This window comes from Olea europaea, chromosome 2, assembly GCF_002742605.1.
Source record: "Olea europaea var. sylvestris chromosome 2, O_europaea_v1, whole genome shotgun sequence".
Classification (NCBI taxonomy): domain Eukaryota; kingdom Viridiplantae; phylum Streptophyta; class Magnoliopsida; order Lamiales; family Oleaceae; genus Olea; species Olea europaea.
This window is the reverse complement of record NC_036238.1, coordinates 24,804,532-24,826,569: the sequence shown is the minus strand read 5'-3', so window position 1 is coordinate 24,826,569 and position 22,038 is coordinate 24,804,532. Positions and strand designations below refer to the sequence as shown.

General features: G+C 34.6%; 3 protein-coding genes across 3 annotated transcripts; 2 read left to right on the top strand and 1 right to left on the bottom strand.

Moving 5' to 3' along the window:
- The first annotated feature begins 1,491 nt into the window (after window positions 1-1,491).
- LOC111367826 lies at window positions 1,492-3,241 on the top strand. Its single transcript, XM_022988893.1, has 2 exons — window positions 1,492-2,239; window positions 2,624-3,241. Exon 1 carries the CDS (start codon window positions 1,663-1,665, stop codon window positions 2,227-2,229), a length of 567 nt encoding a protein of 188 aa, XP_022844661.1. The 5' UTR covers window positions 1,492-1,662; the 3' UTR covers window positions 2,230-2,239; window positions 2,624-3,241.
- Window positions 3,242-11,324: 8,083 nt separating this feature from the next.
- Window positions 11,325-19,299, top strand: LOC111367817 (squamosa promoter-binding-like protein 1). The gene is made up of 11 exons (XM_022988881.1): window positions 11,325-12,678; window positions 12,962-13,143; window positions 14,813-14,970; window positions 15,045-15,443; window positions 16,070-16,144; window positions 16,231-16,338; window positions 16,706-16,823; window positions 16,935-17,076; window positions 17,193-17,343; window positions 17,476-18,105; window positions 18,656-19,299. The coding sequence occupies exons 1-11, from the start codon at window positions 12,107-12,109 to the stop codon at window positions 19,118-19,120; spliced, it is 3,000 nt and encodes a 999-aa protein (XP_022844649.1). The 5' UTR covers window positions 11,325-12,106; the 3' UTR covers window positions 19,121-19,299.
- A 741-nt stretch (window positions 19,300-20,040) lies between these two features.
- LOC111374289 (S-adenosylmethionine synthase 2-like) lies at window positions 20,041-20,553 on the bottom strand. The gene has a single exon (XM_022996948.1). The coding sequence runs from the start codon at window positions 20,326-20,328 to the stop codon at window positions 20,041-20,043; it is 288 nt and encodes a 95-aa protein (XP_022852716.1). The 5' UTR covers window positions 20,329-20,553.
- Between the last annotated feature and the right edge of the window lie 1,485 nt (window positions 20,554-22,038).

Below are 22,038 nucleotides of genomic sequence, written 5' to 3'. Positions count from 1 at the left end.
TTTAAAGGTAAGAAGATGCCTGGACACGTGTGTTGAGCAGACAACAGTTAAAAATGTTTGGGTTTACAAAATTGACTCCGCAAGGGACTTGGGTCTGTTCGATAGTGATTATGAGAATTAATTTTTTGACTATTAGAGAAAAAAGTGGGTCTCATTTATGAGTGAAAAAGTAAAAAAATGACTATTGAAATAGTGAAATAACAATCAAAAAATCAAATTTTTTTGGTGAAAAATTATTACCAAACGTGGGCTTGATGTGGGTGAAAGTCCAAGTACGGGTTTCTGTACTTGCTCTTGTATGCATACTTAGCTCCCGTTTGAGCTCTATTATTTCTCATTGAGTAAACGATTGCAAATAACATTATTCTTTTTCATTACATTAAATTAAATTTTTCTCTCTCCTACTTTTAACCACACAATTTTCAATAGAATAATATTACACATAAATCAAAAACTTTTCAATCACTCATTTTTCAAAAAAATACTATTCATCTTATTATAATCCACAAATAATTGGGAACTTAGATTCTACTTGAATTCAATTATTCAAATGAATTTATTTCTTATCTGACTACTTGTGTCCTTGGCACAATGCACCATGTTGAATTGGCTCAATCTTTCCAGTTAGTTTAAAAGGACACAATTTTATAATGAAAATTTGTTGAGATAAATTCTATTCAGAAAGTATACCGCATAAAATGATAATCAATTCGTGGATGTAAATTAGCTGTTAAGAAAGTTTCCTTTATCGACTTATCTGTTAATTTCAAGTCCCTCTTGGTCCTAGGAATCAAGAAAGTAGAAACCAAGGGGTAGAATGTCTCTTTTCTCGACCTCTTCTTGATTGTATTATCCCCTTTTGGAATTGCTGATACCTCTCCACGTTCCAGGGGGGCCACGGGAAATTTCTTGTTCATAAAGATGCTGTGTACTGAAAGGAAGATGAAGACCCTGGAAAATTCTGTTATGACAAGAATTGCATTTTTAACCGTCAATTTCATTGGACTCGCAACTCCTATTCACTTTAGAACCATATAATCGTCAGCCTATAATAATATTTTTCCAGTGAAATTTCTTGATGCTAAGGTTGTTTTTGATATATGGAGATTAATTTTTCTCCACATTGGCCCACTGACTTTATGATTGATCGAAAATTCATATTCAATCTAGTTGACTCTAAGTCTGGAAGAAAACCTACAATTATCTCTCATTCTCACCAAACGGAGTGATCTAGTTGCTTGTAAATTGGAAATAAAGAGTGTGATTGCACCAAATTGATGTTTAACCATCTAAGTGCATGTAAAATTAATGTTCAATACGGTAACACGTGAGTTTCATTGCAATTTTAAATGAGTTGACGTGAAAATTTGTTTGATACGTTGGCACATAGTTAGGCGTGACGGACGTGTTAGCAAGCTCATCGATGGAACCCAATGAAGTGATCTAATCGCTAATAAATTAAAATATAGCGACCTAATTGTATCAAATTGAAGCCAAGTGACCTATTTACAATTTACCCACAATAGTGATAATAGTAGGTAACAACCAGGAAAAAGGCCAAGAAAATTCAACTGCCGTGTCGCATTCTCTCTAGATTCTGGGTTTTTGCCCTTTTTAATATACCAAAATCTGCAAATCCCAAATGCAAAGACTGCAAAAGTGATGGGCATTACAAAGCAAATGGAATGCGGTGAATGCGGGTCGAAGGATCCGATAACACTGCACAACCTCTGGTACCGGGGCATCTACAGCCAGCTATGCACGGCGTGCGTTCTAGCCCACCACGCTGCGTCGTTTTGCCCCATCTGCTTCGATGCCTACGAGGATACCAAGCTGCCTCCACCGCACCTCCGCGTCATGTGCCTCCGGTGTCCCGCCGTAGCCCACATCTCTTGCGTTTACTCCCTTCCTACTTCTTCTTCATCCTCCGCGACTCGCTATCACTGCCCTCAATGTTCCATTCCCAATTTCACCTTTTTTGATTTGAATGCCAGTGATGTTCAAAATGGCAACTTGATTACTAAGGATTTAGCCAAGCAATTCGTGGCCGCAGCCAAAATTGCTTTGATATCAATGAATAAGGCGGCCGTTATTGCGAGGGAAAATGCAGAGAAGAGAGCGTCGGAGGCCGTGATGGCTCGAAAGAGAGCTAAAGAGGCATTGGACAGGGTCGCCTTTTTGATGCTGAAAGAAGCGGAGGAAGATTCCAGATCATCATCCAATTCATAAAGTAATGCTGGTGGGGTTTCAAGAGATTTTCAATGAATTTAAATTGCAACTACTGCCCTCTTTTTTACTTTTAGTGATGTATGAATTTTTAATCTCTTTGCTGTGCTGATTCATGCATCAAAATAATGGGAAAAAAGAAAAAATTGGCATTCTGCTTTGTTCTTTATGGATTAAGAAAACTTGTTTGTCTTTTGATTCGTGTTTTCAATCTCCTGCACGCCAATATGTTGTTTTGGACTCCTATTTTTTGGTGGGAACATGAAAAGATTTACGAACTTCAAGTATTGGTTGGGGGCAATATGTCATCGAATCCATGTTATACCATTAGATAAATCATATTTCTGCGGTAAATCTGATTTTTAAGGATATTAATGTCTGTTATGATCATTTTCAGAGTCATCGCTTTGGTCTTGCTTTATTAATTCAGAGTTTGCACCATTGAATGACCTTGTTTCTCAATGGGGTAATTGGCGTTAAGAAAGTACAAAGCTAATGAACTTGAAGACCAGAAGTGAATTAGAGGACTGGGAGTTTCAGGAATTTAGATTCTAGAATTGTTTTGAGATTAGAGAGTTAATGCTTTTCGTCTACTGTTGTTTAGAAAGGAAGATACCTTGATCTATAAAATTCTAGAAATAGCATCTGGCTTATGTGTACAACATCCAACTTTTTCTCTCATAAATTTTTCTTTATTCTTGGAATTATACTGTAGTGTTTACTGAATTTAAAAAATATAGTGGAATCAACTGACAACCGATCCAGAATGACAATCTCTACGGGCATCAGAGGGAAAGAAAAAATTATATAGGAAGCTGTTTCTGCACACTTTTGCATTGTCCGACTGAGTAGGCAGTGCCTACCAAGCTAAGCTTTATTGAAGAGGCTGGGCTGCTGGCTTTTTCAGCTACCTCCCTATATTTGTTTTTTGATATCCAGGCATCCCAACTTACACCAGATTAAATCTTGGACCCCCAAGACCTTTGCCCCTAGAACCTTGGAGGGGGAAAATCGCGGGTTATGCCTCAACTGGATCACAAGTTCCCCCCATTGCCTGTACACTTCTGCGCACAAGAGACCCTCCTCCACAGTGATTGCTCCATACCAAATTTTTGGCCGCTAGTTCCCACCAGGAATCGAACTCTCCACCCTACCGCTGGAAGCAAGACAATGTTGATTGATCCACCAGTTGAGCTGTGCCCCGGGGGCAACCTCCCTATATTTATTCATATGTTGAGGCAAGGCAAACCCTAGGAAAGTATGAGTTTGCTCCGTCTCCATCTCGGTATGTCTTGGTCATGACCAAGCAAGGCCTCTTTTAGATTGACTGGTAGCAGGTCGAGATTGAAAGCCAGTAGCAACTAAGTGCTCTCACCTCTTGTTATGTGAAGATATTCCAAGTTTTCACATTTTAGGCTAACAATTAGTAGACTTGTTGTCCTAAGTCTGATAGCGTACCTTTCCTCTTAGACACTGTAAATTTTTAGAGAATGTCTGGCTAATCTTAAAGTTACTTTCAAGAATTAAGTACCTGTTTTGAATGTATCAACTTTATTCCTTTTTTTTTTTTCCTTTTTCACGATGCTATATTTTATCAAATTGCTTCATTTTTCAGAGCTCTATCAAGAATATTAACATGAAATTTGCTACTCTAACAGGCCTTTTGGAGAGGCCCAGGTGACAGGGCGGAGGTGGCCCGTCCAAAGGCCTGTCACTCTAGCACTTCTCTATTAACATACACTGCTCCTTTCAAGTGTTAATAGTTTATACGGTCCAGGCATCAGTTCTTCGTGTCTCAGGTCATATTTACCGTCCTCGCTCTTAAGTATGCATTCTGTGTTTCCATTAGTTAAAACATTTCTTTTCTTTCACCAGAGAAATGTTATTAGGACAAGCGTTTTCTGTACATAATATCTGATAGTTACTCGGGTGCAGTCCTTCATTTAGGCTTGAGCCTCGTTCTTCTGGAAAAATATATTTTTCAACAATGTTTTGATATCATTTCAATCAAACATTCTTTAATAAAATAATATTACATGCAAATCCAAAATTTTTTCTTATTTTTTAACCATACATTTCCCATTAATACATTATTCAAAAATTCATTCTTACCCAAAAATGAGGCTCAAACAAGGACATATATGTTACAGATATTTAGTTATGAAGGGCTAGGCAACATTCAACCCAACCCAATCCAAACTAACCTAACCTAATCAACCCAAACCAAATCGACTGGTTTGAGTTGGTTTTTTAAGTTCAATTGGATTGGGTTGGGTTAAAAAATTAAATTTGAATTAAAAAATTAGGTTGGGTCTCGGGTTATCATTTAAAATTCAATCCAACTCGATGAATTAAAAAAAGTAATATCTAAAATGAGGGGAAAAAAACTAAATAAACACAATAGTAGATATATGAGGACTTATAATTTATAAACGTTTATTTTATTTACATAGATTGATTCACTTGAGTACTTTGCACAAATGATTTTTTTTTTTTTTACAATAAATTAAAAATTAAGAACATGATGATGAAATGAATAAATTCCAAAAAAATTTGTAAAAAAGAAAATGCTTCATAAATTTTGAACTTATTTATATTTTATTTTTCATAAAGAATTCCTTATATAGGTATTAAAAAAATAAAGGTTTTCAAGTAATTTTAAACTTTAAAAATTTATCCAAATTCAACAAAAAAGTAATTGGATTCAATTTTAATTGGGTCAAAGTGCAAACCGATCATAGGTTTAGACCATTAATTGGGTTACGTTGGTTTGATTTTAGATCAAATCAATTATATTGGGTTGGAAAAAAAATCGACCCAATCCATTCCCACAGCCCACCCCTAGTTATGAATGTAACTTCTACTTTAGTGGGAGATCTTGATTTTATCTTCACCATCTTCCTGGTTTGGGTGGTTTTTAGTCTTCAGGTCTTGTACAAAAAGATTTAAGTGGGTACGGGAAATTCGGGGCGAGGATTACCCGTCCAATTTGGGCAGATAGGGACAAGGAATTTTGCCATCACTGTCCCACCTTCTGGAAATTCCTAATTCTTTCTGGTCCACTATAGCTATTCGAACCAGAATGCGGTCCAGCCATATTTATGACTTAGAAATTGTCTAATTGGTTGTGGGTCCTTAAATTCATGTACTATGTTTTGAACTTTTTATTGATGTTTGACTTCAAATGTATATACACATATATACCCCCATTCCCATGTGCAAACCACTGTTGTGTTCCGTGTAGTGTTTGGGCACGGCTTGATGGACCCATCCATTTACTTTCTTTCTTTATATTCTGCTTTATCTACTAACTAATTCGAGATAAGAGAACAAATATTATGAATATTTGGCACAACCTTTGTTCGTCCATACTTTTCACATGACTCCCCAACCAATTTGTTAGTCTGAAACTGCCAAATACCTACGCTCTTGCCAATATATACGCTTATACGTACAATGTATAAATATCATATTGTGATCTTTTAATTTCGTGCACTTTAAAAAACAAGAAGAGGATCAGTAATCTCGTAGTTGTAGGTCGTTCTTCTTCGGATGAGACGTCCTTGAACTTATTTATTAATTAAATAGCAATATTGTTTCTAAACTTTATCTTTCCTCAAATATTATATTCCAACGAAAAATTTCACAGATCATATATTTATTATTAATTTTCAATCACACATTTTATTATTTTTTTTATTAAACCAAACTGGGGCGTACTTGGAATTATTGGATTAAAAGCTACCTAATACAAAAAGAGGTAATTAGGTTCACTACCCTCCAAATATAACGAATTAGAATACTAGCCCCAAAAACTAATTAAAATTCTTTCTTCGTAATTAATACGCTCAAACATCCCAAACCCCAAAACCTTGGAAAGCCCCAAATCGTACCCAAAAATCCGGCCGAAAATCCAACCGTAAGATCTCCGTTTTGCTTATATGTCGCATTCTTCTCTCCCTTACTATCTTGTTTTGTCTATGTTTGTTTTCTTGATTTTGGGCCAATTTGTGCTGATTTATTGGAGACAAGGAGAGTAAGAAGATTGAAAACGAGAATTATAGATTAATTGTCCCATGATTCTTGATTTCATGTGATTTTGCGCTGAAAAATGATTATAGATTTTGGTGTCATCTGGTTTCTTTTTTCTTTTCTTTTTTTCCTTTTTGGAGGGTTTGATATTACCGAATTTCTGTGGTTAGAAAAATGGAATGATGATTTTCGTATTACATGATAATTGGGAGAAAAAAACTGTGTACAGACATAATGAGTTTAGATTATACCCATGTTTAATATCATTTGTTCCATTTGATTTATTTTGCTTATGCTGAATATTTCTGTTTAATTCGTATGTTCGGTACAGATTAACATCTGATTCGTGACTTTAGAAGAATGTTGGATGAATTGTAAAATCTTTTGGAAAGATATGTTATTGGTGTTTTGGATTATTGAATTGCTAATGAGTATCATTGAATGATCTTGACGAGTTGGCATTTAGCAACTCAAGAGTGAAATTTTGAAATCCAGTTATGCATTTGAACTGAAGAAATTGGCATTTCGTCCATTTTAGTATGCTAAGAAGAGGTGAGAGTTAAACGAGTGGATATGAACTTTGGGCACTGAGTAAGAACTTGCGTTATAAACCAAAAACTTGAGAAGAGAACTTGTGTTCTAAACCAAAAACTTGAGATGAAATAACATATTCGAGTGTTTCTTGTCTGATGCTTCTGTGGCAATACCTTGTTCTGGCTTAAAAAGTATTTATGTTTGTAATGATTGTGTTTGCATTGAATCAATTTTATGCAGCTAATTATTGGGCATTTTCAGCTGTAGTTTGGATTGAATTTGCATAAAATGATATATTTTAAGATTTTGATCGATGTTTCGTCACTTTTTTTAATTTACGTCACTATTTTGACTGTTTGTCACTTTTTTATATTCTGTCACTTTTTTTTTTCTTTTTCTCAATCTGTGTAGCTTTTTAAATTTGTGTCATTTTTTTTAAATTCGTCACTTTTTTAAATTTTCGTCACTTTTTTAAATTTTCATCACTTCTTAAATTTTTGTCGCTTTTTTTTAGTATTTATCACTTTTTTGAATTTCTGTCATTTTTTTTGGTGTATGTCACTTTTTTATCAATCGTGTTCTTGAAATTTCTATCACTTTTTTTTAGTAGCAAACATCACTTTTTAATAAAAATGACATTGTATGTCATTTTTTAATAAAAGGGTGACATTAAACTTTCAAAATGACATTGTCACTTTTTTTGAGTTTTCATCACCTTTTAAATTTGTCACTTATTTAATAAGATAAAAAGTGACATGTTATGTTATATTTTCCTAACATAATTAGCATGTGGATTGTCTTGAACATATTGCTTATGTTAAGAATTGACACTACTCTCATGTTGCTTTGTGTCACTTTTTTTACTTTTTTTTTTTTAAAAAAAAGTAACAATTTTTATTAAAAAAAAGTGACATTGTGTCACTTTTTGTTTTACACAGTATTTTTTACTTCTAAAAAACTTTTCATATGATTTTTTAAAATACTTCTAATTTTAAGGGTATTTTTGTAAGTTGCCCATACAAAAATTAGTTATACAATTATTTGAGAATTGTGTTAGTGGTCCAAAAACTCTATCTAGGGCCCATAATAATCCATGTCGTTTTGGATAAGTATGAATTAATAATACTAAAAAGATTTACTAGTTTACACTTACCTCTACACATAACTACTTATACGTCTTTACTGTATTATTCAACAATTCTTTGTCGAGACGAAAAGAAGTACACAATTATATTTTTCGTATGTTAGAGAAACTGAGAAACACAAAGAGTCAAGAGTTGAGACGTTGAAAAATATTAATATTAATATTTCAAATATAATTAAAAGATTTTTGTTTTATCAAGAAATCCAGATAGCTTCTCTCAATATATTTTATATGGGGGCGATATCAGGTACACAAGAGCTGACTAAGCAAACCAATATTCCACCTTCTGAGTTATGTCTAACTTTTAATAAAAAGGGGAATGATGATCTACTATTCATGCAATAATAAATGAATTCAATTTTACTATACATGATGTCATTTTTTATTTTTCATTTTGTTTATATGAAACAAATGTTCTTTCACACATCATATTACTAGTATTAAAATAATAATAACAATTTTAGTAAATATAAACTGCCATGAGGAAAAAAAAAAACCTCTTCGTACGTGAGTTTTAAAAAAAATAAAAATAAACTCTCAGCACAGTGCAGAGAGATGACAAACCACGTGCGGAATAAAAAAAGAAGAAAAAAACTCTTTGCATAGTACCGAGAGATAGCAAACCATGTACGGAGAGCTGGCAAACTCTCCGTACAATGCGAAGTAAAAAAAAAAAATCTCTCCGCACGGTGCGGAGAGATGACAAACAATATGACAAAATTCTCCATACAATGCAAAGAGATGACATTTTGTGCGGACACTATCCTCACAAAGTACTGAGTAAAAAAAGAAAAAATAATTCGCACGGTGCGGAGAGTTGGCAAACTCTCCATACAGTGCGAAATAAAAAAAAAAAACAGGCCAAAAAAAAAAAAAAAACTCTCTCCGCACAATGACTGTCACATGCGTTGCACGAATTTTGCATTTATCGTATTTTTATTAGTGTATGAATTTCAGTTTTTTGGAAAATTTTTAAAGCAATATCTAAAAATATTTCCATGAAATAAGAAAATAATTACAAATTATTTTTACAATTGCATAATAATATTGTGTCATTTAGAAAAAATATACTTGTATATTTCATACTTAAATAAGAAATATACGAGATTATACAAATTATTTTGTTTATATTCTTTGATAATGTTGATATGATTGAGTTGAATGTGAATATTATATTTCTAAATTTTATGTAATTCAATATTTTAAAATTAAAGATTGAGCACCATATTCATATGCATTTATGTTTTGTGCTTCATATATATTTAATATTTATTTTATGCTTTGTTGAAAAAATAAAAATCTGGAAAAAATTTTGAACTTCAGTTTAGTAAGTGAATGTATGGTGTTCTGCATTTTAGGTATTTGTAAGTGCAAAAATCGATATATAAAAATACAGTAAGCTGCAAATACGGTAGACAGCATATACGGTAAGTTGCAAATACTGTAGGCAGCATATACGGTAAAGTGAAAATACGGTAAATTGTTTGCAAATACGGTAGAATGCAAATACGGTAAGCTGCAAATACGGTAGGCAGCATATACAGTAAGCTACCTGTAAATACGGTAAGCTACATATATGGATTTATAATTTGTTATAAATGTACAAAATTTATTTAATATTGAATTTCTTAAATATTAAATGTTGTAATTCAATATTGTTTCATTTTTTATAATTATATTTTCAAGAATTAAAAAAAAAGTGGTTATGAAATTGCTAATTTTTAAATGTGTTTTTTATAGTTATTTGTAAAAAAAAAAAAATTATTGTAATTTTATTAGCGTAATAAGAAGATTTATTATACATTTTTATTTTTTACCTTTTGTGAAGAATTTTGTTTATGGTGGTTAGCAATTATTCTTCCACACATGCATCATGTCAATAACATTAAAAAAATAATAATAATTTTAGTATATATAAACTCCATGAGAAAAAAATCTCAGCACACGAGCAAAAAAAAAAAAGATTTCGCAAATTGCAGAGAAATGACAAACTATCTCTCCGCACAGTGTGAAGAGAAAAATAAAAACTCTCGAGACTTTATCTGGAAGTTTCAAGAGATCTTTTCTTAAACAACTTTTGAGCAATGCATTAAACACTTTAATTCTTGGCTTACAACCCGAAAGTATAATTTCATTGAAAATTGTATCTGCTTCTAATGTCTAAGAGCTGTTATGAAACAAGTGTAAAATATTGAATTTGGGCGGTACCCTAAATCCTCCATTTGTGAAAGCAATTTGATGGTACTATTAACATCTCATTTTTTGCACAATTCACATATTATTTTATTGTATGAATAACGAGAAAGCTCATTTCCAATACCATGAATGTGATTTGCATGTTTAGAAATTGAGCTGTAACTGGAATTTAAAGAAAACATAATTGATTTTGAGTCATGTTTTTCGACTCTGTTTCATTGTATATACAAAAAATTTATAATTTTGAAATTTGACTCGTAATTAAGGAATTTGAAAATAACTATCCGTATTGTGCGAATTTTTTTTTTTTTACTCCGCAATGTGCAAAGAGTCTGCCAACCTCCACACATGGTTCAACTCTCTCCGCACTGTGCAGAGAGGTTTTTTTTCTCTCCACACTTTTTTTTTACTCCGCACATGGTTCAGCTCCCTACGCACTGTGCGAAAAGTTTTTTCTCTGCACTGTGCAGAGAGTTTTGCCATGGTGCGGACCAACTCTCCGCACCATGTGAAGAGATTAACTCTCTTCTCACAGTGCGGAGAGTTTTTTTTGCTCTCCGTACTGTGCGTAGAGTTGGTTTATCATCTCTTCTCACTGTGCGAAGATTTTTTTTTTTACTCCACACTATGCGAAGAGTTTGCCAACTCTCTGCACATGGTTCAACTCTTTCCGCACTGTGCGGAGATATTTTTTTCTCTCCGCACCTTTTTTTTATTTTTACTCCGCACTTGATTCAACTCTCTCCTCACTGTGCGGAGAGTTTTTTTTTTGAATTTTACAATATTGAATTATATAAAATTTAGAAATATAATCTTCACATTCAATTCAATCATATCAACACTATCAAAGAATACAAACAAAACAGTTTGTATATTTCTTATTCAAACATGAAATATACAAACATATTTTTTCTAGATAACATACTGCTATGTAATTGTAAAAATAATTTACAATTATTTTCTTATATTATGAAAATATTTTTAGATATTGCTTCAAAAGCTTTTCCAAAAAATTAAAATTTATATATCAATAAAAATACAATAAATACAAAATCCGTGCAATACACGTGACAACAACTAGTTATAATAAATATGTTAAGCTAACTGATACAAACGGCTGCCGCAATGCCTTGCATGGACGGTAACGCCAACATGAACAACCTATTGAGTATTGACAATGTCGAGTTATTCGTGAATTTCGGGAGCGCACAAACTAAAATCCTAAAATTTCAAAGATGAAAGCAAAGAGTACAGGGAGAAGAACATTGCCTTGGAATAGGAATTCAGCAGTAAAAGGAAGAGCTTTCCGAATTTGTTACTGTGAGATATGGCAAAAGACAGGGACTGCAGCGTGGGCCTTAGATTCCATGAGGATGGCCTCATAATTTAAGATAATAACTGTACTAGTATTTTTACATTTATTTTATATTGTTGTACTAACAAATGTTGAACACTTTTTAGCCCATATTTTATTATTATTTTCTGTTAATTTTCTTATTTGTTGAGGAAAATCTTCTACCATTTTCTCTGTTGTCATGCTCTAAACGTTTCGATCCTAGCTGCTTGCTTACACGTCTTCGGATCCAAGGATAAAATCTCAGAACAAGCTATACTTTCTTCTTATTTTCCTTCTTGTAATTTTTCAGATCACACTAATTGCTATAAGAAAGATTTACATATATACTGTGATTTTGATTTTACTGCTTTTATGGGTGAAATATTGGGGAAGGTGTAGTTGAGGCGAATTGAACTCGTTTGTTTCTCTTGTTTTTGTGTGTCGGTGTGCGTTGTTTCCAATACTTAAGCTGAATTACAGGCAAATTAGTGTTGAAACCTCAGTTTTCTTTTATGGATTTGTACAAAAACTTGATTTTTTCCTAGGTTGGTTTGATGAAATTAAGTTGGCGGAATTTCAAATTTTTTTTTTTTTTCCCTTTTTGTCTTTGGTGTGCTGAGTGTATGGTATGTTGAATTATGGAAACTAAGCGTGGGGGAAAGACAAATCTTGTCTATGGTCCAGCAGTATCGGATTTAAAGGCTGTGGGGAAGAAGAAAATGGAGTGGGATTTGAATGACTGGAAATGGGATGGCGATTTGTGTACAGCCACTCCATTAAATTCTGTAGCAGATTGTAGAAGTGAACATTTGTTTCCTGTTGAAGCTAATAATGATGCACTGGATGGGGATGAAATGCCATTGGGAAATGAGAGAGGAACGGAATTGGAGAAAAGGAGGAGGGTTATTGATGTTGAAAATGAAGAGGTGAATGATGGAAGTGGATCACCTCATCTGAATCTTGGGGGGCAAGTATATCCCATCACACGAGGGGACGTTGATGTAGATAAATGGGAAGGGAAGAGTAAGAAGAAGAGTAAAATTGCTGGTGCATTGACTAATGGCGCAGTTTGTCAAGTAGAGGATTGTAGAGCAGATTTGAGCAATGCCAAAAATTATCACCGACGGCATAAAGTGTGTGATGTGCATTCTAAGACCACCAAAGCTTTGGTGGGAAATGTTATGCAGCGATTCTGTCAGCAGTGCAGCAGGTCAGTTTTCAAACAGAGGTTACCTTCAGATATATTTTAGCTTTCTATTTTCTTACCTTGGAAGCAGGAATAAAGCTTTCGTATTTGGTGAGTGTGTATTTATTTTCCAGATGGTTAGCTTCTGTCTATTATGGATTCTCATAAAATTTGGTGGGGAAAGACAAATTCCGCCCATCTTTTTCTATCTTCGAATGCATAAATAGTTTGTGGTTTCATTATAATTTCCATTTGTTGTGGAAACTGTGCTTAACTGCATATGTGCTAAATGAATACTTCTTGGCAGGTTTCATGTGCTTCAAGAGTTTGACGAAGGCAAGCGGAGTTGTCGTAGACGACTAGCAGGTCACAACAAAAGGAGGAGGAAGACACATCCAGAGAATGTAGCTAATGGAGCCTCTGTAAATGATGAGCGGGGTAGTAATTATTTATTAGTTAGTCTCCTGAGGATTCTCTCCAATATACAATGTAAGCAACCGTCTGCCTAAAAGATTATTTATTTTGTATCTTTCTGCTCTTAATGACAAGATCTAGCGTTCTGAATAGTCGGGAAAAAAAAAAAGGAAAAAAAAAGTCAATATTTTTCCACAACACGGTGAGTAAATTGATGAAGTAAAGGTTGATGAGTGGAGAAATCCCAACACACGCTTTCCTAGTTAGCTTATGTTTCCATTTCATATTCCAATGGCGCTGTGCAGTTAAAGTTCAGGATCAGGCTTCTTGTTTCCCTGAAAGCATAACCATGCTGAGAAAATCTCATTCTGCTAGTCAGTGGTTAGTCAAGAGCAATGTAATTGAGATTCAGTTTAATTGATGCAAAATTATCTAGGGAAAGCTGAGTTGTAGTATTGAGATGTTAAATTTCTATGGCAAACAGAAATTCATGCTCAGAGACATTGTATCCATGCAAGGATGAAAGCTATGCAAATCGCTGTTAATTCCCTTCCTTAGTCTCTTTTAGTGTATGTCATTCGTGCTACATTTGCGCTGTTGGATGTTGATCTCAAATTGGGAATTCTTTGAAGGATTTCCCAGTTGAGAAACATAATGAAATTAACTTTAAAATTGATCAAAATGGAGTTCACTACATAACTGTAGACAAGATGAAAGAATGCAGGAAGGTTCAAATTGAGGGTTTCCAAACATTTACCAGGTTTAGCTGCGGTCCATTTTGTCTACTTTAAGTACTGCAGCATAACCTTCTGTGTGTCCAACGTTGAAAAATCCGATTCCAGGCAATTGTGGGTAATGCAATGTTATGTCAAAAGAATCATAATTTGCAGTTATACAAGACAAGATAGGTTGAAGTTAGGTATAGTGCATACTGAATTTCTAAGTTTTCAAACAAATATCTAGAGGCTTGTTTTCTTCGTGGCTCCAAATTGTATTTGGATGTGAACAACATCAAATTGGAGAAACTTGTGTACTTTCAAAAAAAATTTCGCTGTATGTTTTTACACTATAAATTGTGAAAGGTATTGGTTACTTAACTGAGATCATCAACCCAATTTAGTCAAGTTTTCTAGGTTTTGTGAATGTCCAACAACCGGAATGTGCTTTATGTCTATTCTGCGACCTTGGTTCATCTCTTCCCTCATGATACTGCTTGAGCGTCAGGGGTTGAGTACAAAGAGATGTTGGCAAGTAGATAATTTGATTATGGTCTTAGTTTACATTGAATTTAAGATTCTTCCTAACAATGAGATCCCAGGCATGTATGGTGCTATTACTTTGCTTTCAAGACCAGGTAACTGTCAAGTGTGGAGCATAGAAGGATACCGTTCTTATAGTAAAGAATCCATCATATTCAACATTGATTTTTGATATGTAATTGTACATAGACGGATGTCTACTGACTATATAATCAAGAAGATTTGACAATACAATTTGTACAGTACAAGAGTCTTGAGGAGGTTAGACTATATATCTAGAAATGAATTATAAAAAGAAGAAAATGCCGAGTTTTATAGTATCTCTGTGTCATTCATGACATTTAAACCATACTAAGCAGAATTATGACACTTCCTCTCTCTCTCTCGCTCTTTGTTTATTTCTTTTTCTTTCTTTGAGATTTTCTACAGTTTCAGGACTTGGGTTACTTAATCACCTTACAGCATCTCCTCTTTATGAATTTCAGTGAACTCAGATCAAACGAAGGATCAGGATCTGCTCCCTCATCTTTTGAGAAACCTTGCAAGTCTTGCCGGGCCAATTAATGAGAGAGACGCATCTGGATTGCCCCCTAGATTTGAGGATACGAAAAATACAGGGATATCTATTAAGACTTCAGAAAAGGTGTTGAATCTAAATTCAAATTATCCCAAATTTACCATTTTTTCAGGTCAACTTCTGATTGCTTTGGATTTCAGGACCCTCCTTTGCCGGTTGAGCAACGTATGAAAATTTCTGCATCTGGTGTGAGAGAAAATAGAATGCTTACTAATAATGCTCAAGACGGTGATGTACAAAAAGAATCTGCATTTCTGTTTCCGTGGAAAGAAAGAAATTCATCCATAGCAAATGCTTCAGATGCGATGGTGGGAAGGGCGAAACCAATTACCTTTGACTTAAATAATGTCTATGATGATTCTCAAGACCATGTAGAGAATCTACTGGACCCTGTAGCTCCTCAAAATATTGGGAATGTATCTTCTGATGGTCCTTTATGTTTACATACAGACCCTCACACATCTACCGCACCTCAAAATAGTGGAAACTCATGTTCTATATCCACACAGTCACCATCCAATTCCAGTGGGGAGGCACAGGTATAAACTGTTTTTGCTTGCATTATATTGAATTTATTATTACCTTTAAAGTGATAGTTAAGTTGAAGAAGACTGTTATGAACTGTGTTATATAAGCTAGGAGTCATTCAAATCCATGGACCTGTTCCCATTTAAATTTACAACACACTTTCAGCATATTAACATTTTCAGTATGGTATCTTCCTAGTACTACTTACACATATGTAGCATCATTATACGAGAAAAGAATGGCTTATATTAATACACTGTAAACAGCAGTGCTATCAATATTCCAACCCTTATTTAAGCATGACTAAAAGATTCTCTGCCTCCTAATCATTATATTATGTCATTACAGAAAAAAGTGATACTTATAAGAAGCAATGCACCCTCAAAATTCGAAAATTAGAGAGTAGAATGTCATGAAAAAGAAGAAAGATGGTATATACAAGATAATCATCTGCAAAGGAGTTGATATCTACAAATGTTGAGTTGATGCATATCAGAATAGAGAGCTCTGTTAAAGAAAATTTTAGATATATCCGAATCCGAGATAAACTGTGTTTAACGTGGATTTTTAGAATGTTATCTTTACCGGGTCTGAATGAATTTTTATTTTAATGGAAATTTTCCATATGATTTTACAGAGTCGCACAGATCGAATTGTTTTTAAACTCTTCGGGAAAAATCCAAGTGAAATTCCTCCTGCCCTACGAAAACAGGTATGTTGCCAAATCTAATATTTCACGTTGTCATTTTCTGGTGCATTTCACGATTGAGAGTTTGATCCTGTCCAATGCTAATGCAGATTCTTGACTGGTTGTCGCACAGTCCTGGTGACATAGAAAGCTACATCAGACCTGGTTGCATCATATTGACAATATATCTGCGAATAGATAAATCCACTTGGGAGGAGGTAATTTTTACTTCATTGCAGAATTATAGATAACTATTTACTGCTAGTTATAGTGTAAACTGTGGTCTGAGCCAAGTATAGGGCGTGAGTCATTGATAACTGAAGCCAGTTAGAGTGAATCAAGGCTGTAAATGTATGAGCGGAGCCAAGTACGTTTTGAATGAATCATTGAGAAGGTATTGAGGTCTGGTTTTTGCAAATGGAATTCATAAATTGGGGTTTAGTTTGGCTTCAGGAGCTAGAAATTTGAACATAGTTTAGTAGATAATTGGGCTACAATCAACTATATTTGATACCGTACCAAGCTGTTCATGCTCTCATTCATAGGAAATTTTCCTTTGATCTTTTTAGTTACTATTTCTTGCAGCTACACTGTGATCTAAGTTCCAGTTTGAGGAGACTTATTGATTCGTCAACTGATTCATTTTGGAGAACAGGGTGGATTTATGCTCGAGTGAGGCAGCATGTTGCTTTTATATATAATGGTATGTTTGCTTATTTCTAGTCTTCGTGTCGCCTCTAATACCTTATATTTGAAACTGAATAAGTATTATATGGATGGGAAGGCTGAAATTTTTTAATTGGTTGCGCTTCAGGTCAGGTTGTTCTAGACACACTCTTACCACTTAAAAACCATAGAAGTTGCAGGATATCTAGTATCAAGCCAATTGCGGTTCCTGTCTCAGAGAAGGTTCAATTTTTAGTTAGAGGCTTCAACTTGTCTCTCTTCACTGCGAGGTGTTCTTTCCATACATCTCATTGATATCTTGATTTTAAAGATGTTGTATACTACATGATCTAGAATAATCTAGGTGTTTACAACAATTTTAAGTTAATTGTATTTTCTATTCCAGGTTACTGTGTGCATTAGAAGGGAAATATCTAGTCCAGGAAAGTTGTGCTAAAGTCACAGGAGAAGCAGATCCACTAATTGAGCATGATGAGATGCAGTCTCTTAGCTTCCCTTGCACAGTACCCAGTTTTATGGGAAGGGGATTCATTGAGGTGATTTTATTTTCACCACCATTTGTTGCCTATGTAAATGTAGTTTATAGTTTGCTCACAAGTTATGCCTTTGGACTGCAACTGTTGTTGATATCTCTGAGTTCTGAACTGTGGTTGTCATCCATTTTTTAGGTTGAGGATCATGGTCTTAGTAGCAGCTTCTTTCCATTCATTGTTGCTGAGAAGGACGTCTGTTCTGAAATTTGTACACTGGAGAGAATCATTGAGGCATCTGAAGTTTCTGGTGGCATCGGGGGAGATACTGATAAACTAGAGGCTAGAAACCAAGCTTTGGAATTTATACATGAAATGGGTTGGCTTCTCCATAAAATCCACTTAAAGTTTAGGTTGGGTGAAACTAACGCCAACGTGGATCCATTTTCTTTCAGACGGTTCAGGTGGCTTGTTGAGTTCTCTGTTGATCATAATTGGTGTGCTGTAGTTAGGAAACTTTTGGATATTCTGTATGGTGGTAATGTGGATGCGGGGCAGCATACATCCGTTGCACTTGCATTGATGGATATTGGCCTTCTTCATCGAGCTGTACGGACAAATTGCCGGTCGATGGTAGAACTCCTATTAAGATACCATCAAGATGAATTTCTGAACAAATCAGGATGCGAACATAAGCAACATGATGAGGACTCCTATATATTTAAGCCTGACGCAGTGGGTCCTGGAGGATTGACTCCGCTTCATATAGCAGCTAGTCTAGATGGCTGTGAGAATGTCTTAGATGCATTAACTGAAGATCCTGGATTGGTACTTTCTTCATCTTGTTAATGAAATTTTATTTATATTTATGCCTATGCACAATTTCTCTCAACCTGAAGATAAAGTGTGAATGGTCCCGACTAAAAACTGAGAAGAATGAATAGTTGCACTCAAACTAAATTTTTGGTCTCAATTCTTGCATTCTCTGAACGTGCCTCTCTGATTTCAATGATCTAACAACTATCTAATTGAATCATACCTCTGAAACTACTCCATTCATACACTAGCTGTGCAAGTATTTCTATTTGTCTGCAATATAGTAGTGGCATACATGACCCTTTGTGTAGCTGTATATAGTGGCTCACAACTTCACTGCAATATAGAACTATAGTAGTGAAGATGTCAACATACATTAGCCGTATTGATGTACAATTTTTTGACATGCCTGCTTCCTTCGTATTTAGTACAATCCTTGCCCTCTCTTCCTCTATCTGATCAATCAGATTAATATTTCACATCTTTCAACTGTTGTGGAAATAGTATACAGTTATCATTTTCAGAGAGAACTTCTCAGGATCATTATTGCTTCTTTTTTCAGGTGGGGATTGAAGTATGGAAGGGCGCTCGAGACAGTACAGGATTAACGCCCTACGATTATGCATGTTTCCGTGGTCATTTCTCATATATTAATCTCGTTCAGAGGAAAATCAACAAGATAGCAGAAAATCGACACATTGTTGACATTCCAGGCACTCTTTTAGATGGTATCATCAAGCACAAAGTGCCAAATGATGCAGAAAAATCAGCAAAATCATCTGCTACCTTTGAAAGTGAGAAGGGGGTAGGAAGAGCAAATGAGAGACATTGTCAGCAGTGTGAGCAGAAACTGCGTTGTGGTAGGTCGTCCAGATTATCACTGGCAATTTACCGACCGGCTATGCTTTTTATGGTTGCGATTGCTGCAGTTTGTGTATGTGTCGCTTTGCTATTCAAAAGCTCACCCGAAGTTATTTATGTGTTCCAACCCTTCAGGTGGGAACAATTGAAGTATGGATCAAGCTAAACTAGTTATTTATACAGGGTTGGTTCTTGATTTCTGTAAGTTCTGTAGAAATCAGCAAGTACTAATAAGTAACATTGATTGAATATAGAGTGACCAAGTTAGGTAATATTTTATTTGTCTATGCTTGTTAAAATTCTTGCTCAAAATGAGAGTTGCTATTATTATTTTTGCCACCCTACCCATTACAGATCATATTAAAATTCTTGCTCAAAATGAGATTTGCAATTTCGCAGTTGAACCAGAAACGTGCACTTTTAGCATTCTGATTGGTGCGTATGGGAAGAAAAGATGTAACAGGTGGCCTGATTAGATCTTTGGCGATAATTAATTGTTCATGTAACCAAATTCTACCTGTCTCATAATCTTGAGGCATGGCAGGACGATATTGCAATTATTGAAAGAGTTACGATACACAAATGAATTTGGTTTTGTCAATCTCTACTTTGTAGCCATTTGCAGCTATCGTGTGGGGATCTCTACATATGAGCTTCTGAGTAACTGTTTCTTCCTCAGGCAGGTTTGTATTTTACTAGAGATCTGTGAACTTTGGAAGGTAACTTCTTTTATTGTCTTTGCTATATAATATGTTTAATTCTATGTTCTGGAGACTGGGAAGATTTCCAGAATTCCAAAATATGCACTCGTGTACCTCGTATGCATATTTTTCCACTTTTTGAGTGCAACGTTGGCGATTATAAACTGTTGCATGCCTATCAGACTCAAGTAAATAAATATGTATTCTGAATAAAAACATTCCCCAGTGGCACCTGAAAATCCACTAAGGTCGTGTTGATGTTTTGAATATTAAAAAAAAACTCCCAGGCACCAGTTATTTGGTATGGGATCATTACCAATGTATCGCAGGATTCATCTTTCCTTAGCCGGAAAGACTTGGCCGTGAAAGAGAGGGGGATTAAGTACTACTTAACAAGGACCTTGCAGTTATCAGCATCCAATCCCACATCATCAGATACAAATCCAATGGATTGACAAGTATCGCGCACAATCTTTTCATAGTCTACATTGGCCTTGGTTGTGATCTCACCGAAGACCATGACCATGTTGGTCTTGGTACAGGTCTCACAAGCCACCTTGCTCTCTGGGTCCTGAGCAAGGCAGGCGTCGAGCACTGCATCGGAGATTTGATCGCAGAGTTTATCGGGGTGTCCCTCGTTAACTGATTCAGATGTGAACAAGAAAGTCTCCATCTCTGTGAATCCCAACAGGAAAAAAAAGTTACACTCTCAAATCTCAATAAAAAGCAAGAATAAACAAAACCCAGTTCTTATAGACAATTCAAGAACAGTCAAAGAAGAAACATATACATACACCTAACCTCAAACTCACAGAGAGAGAAGGGCTAACCTCAAATTGTAGCAGATATAGAATATAGATGGAGAAAGAGGGGTGAAATGTGAATGACCAAAATGGCAAATATATATAGTAGGAAGGAAGTGATAAAAGTGGCAAAGTGGCCATTTTTCTGGATGGTATTATGGCTAGATTCATGGAGTGGGCGGTTGGGACTTAGATCAACGGTTGACATTGGTTGGGAGCTGAATATGGACCTTCGGATGGAGCGGTGGACAGCATAAACGCGGTTCCACTGTCGCGCCATTCGCCACTCTGTCATTTGTGATGTGTGAGTTTGACTTTTCAGCTACTAAAATCATGATTTTTTTTATTTGAAAAAAAAAAAAATCTGTAAATAAGTCACCAAAATTTGATTTGTCGAATTTTAATTTTTCAAATTTTACAACATTGTCACATCCATCACCTATCGTCGCGTCTAGGGTTGAGTAAAACCCAACCCAACCTGCTCAATCCGATCAACCCAAACTAACCCAATCGGTTTGAGTTGGTTTTTTAAGTTTAATTGGGTTTGATTGGGTTGAAAAAATATTTTTGAGCTTGGGTTGGATTGGATTTCGGGTTATGATTTAAAACCCAACCCAGCCCAACCCAACCCGATGAATTAAAAAAAATAATATCTAAGATGAAAAAAAACATAAATAAAAACAATAGTAAAGATATGAAAATGATTTATAATTTATGAACGTCCATTTTTTTTATATAGATTGATTCCTATAAACATAATTTACAAATGAACTGTTATTTCATAATAAAGTAAAAATTAAAAAGATGATGATGAAATGAATAAATCCCAAAAAATTGTAAAAAAAAAAAAAAAAAAAAGCCAAAGAATTTAAAGTAATTTCAAATTTTAAAAATTTATTTAAATTTAACAAAAATATAATCGAATCTAACTTTAATTGGACCGAAGCCCAAACCAACCCAAACTTGATTGGGTTGGGTTGGATTGAATTGACTTTAAATAAAGGGATAACCACATATCTACTATATTATATAAACATGTTTCACAATTAACAAAGTTCCTTAAAACTTTCATAATTCAGGTGATAATTGAAAATATTAAATATATAAAAATATAATGTTATATACGTTAAATTTGGATAAAAAAATTATAATCTCTTACAACTTACTAATATGCCATAATTAAAGACATTTTTTATTTTCCAACCATAATCAAACGAGATTTTCTCTCCCTACAAAACGGGTTACACAAAAACTCTCTTTCTAAACAACAGATTCACCAAAAACTCTCCAAAAATATCACGAAAATTTCCCTGGCATTCTCTGCAATCCATCAATAACGTCGATATGCTGGTAATTTTCATTTAATTGGAGAAAGTCGAAGTTCCAGTATGGAAGAATTCAATTTGCCCAAAGCAGAAACTGAAGTTTTTTGATCTGATTTCGAAGGTAAGCATATAATTACTTAGTATAGCTTATGATTTTGAAGAAACAGGTGTTTTCGAAGCTATTGAAACATTTATCCAAACATAATAAGAGATTTCACGCCGTTAAGAATAAACTATATTTTGCCCAGTGTGTGA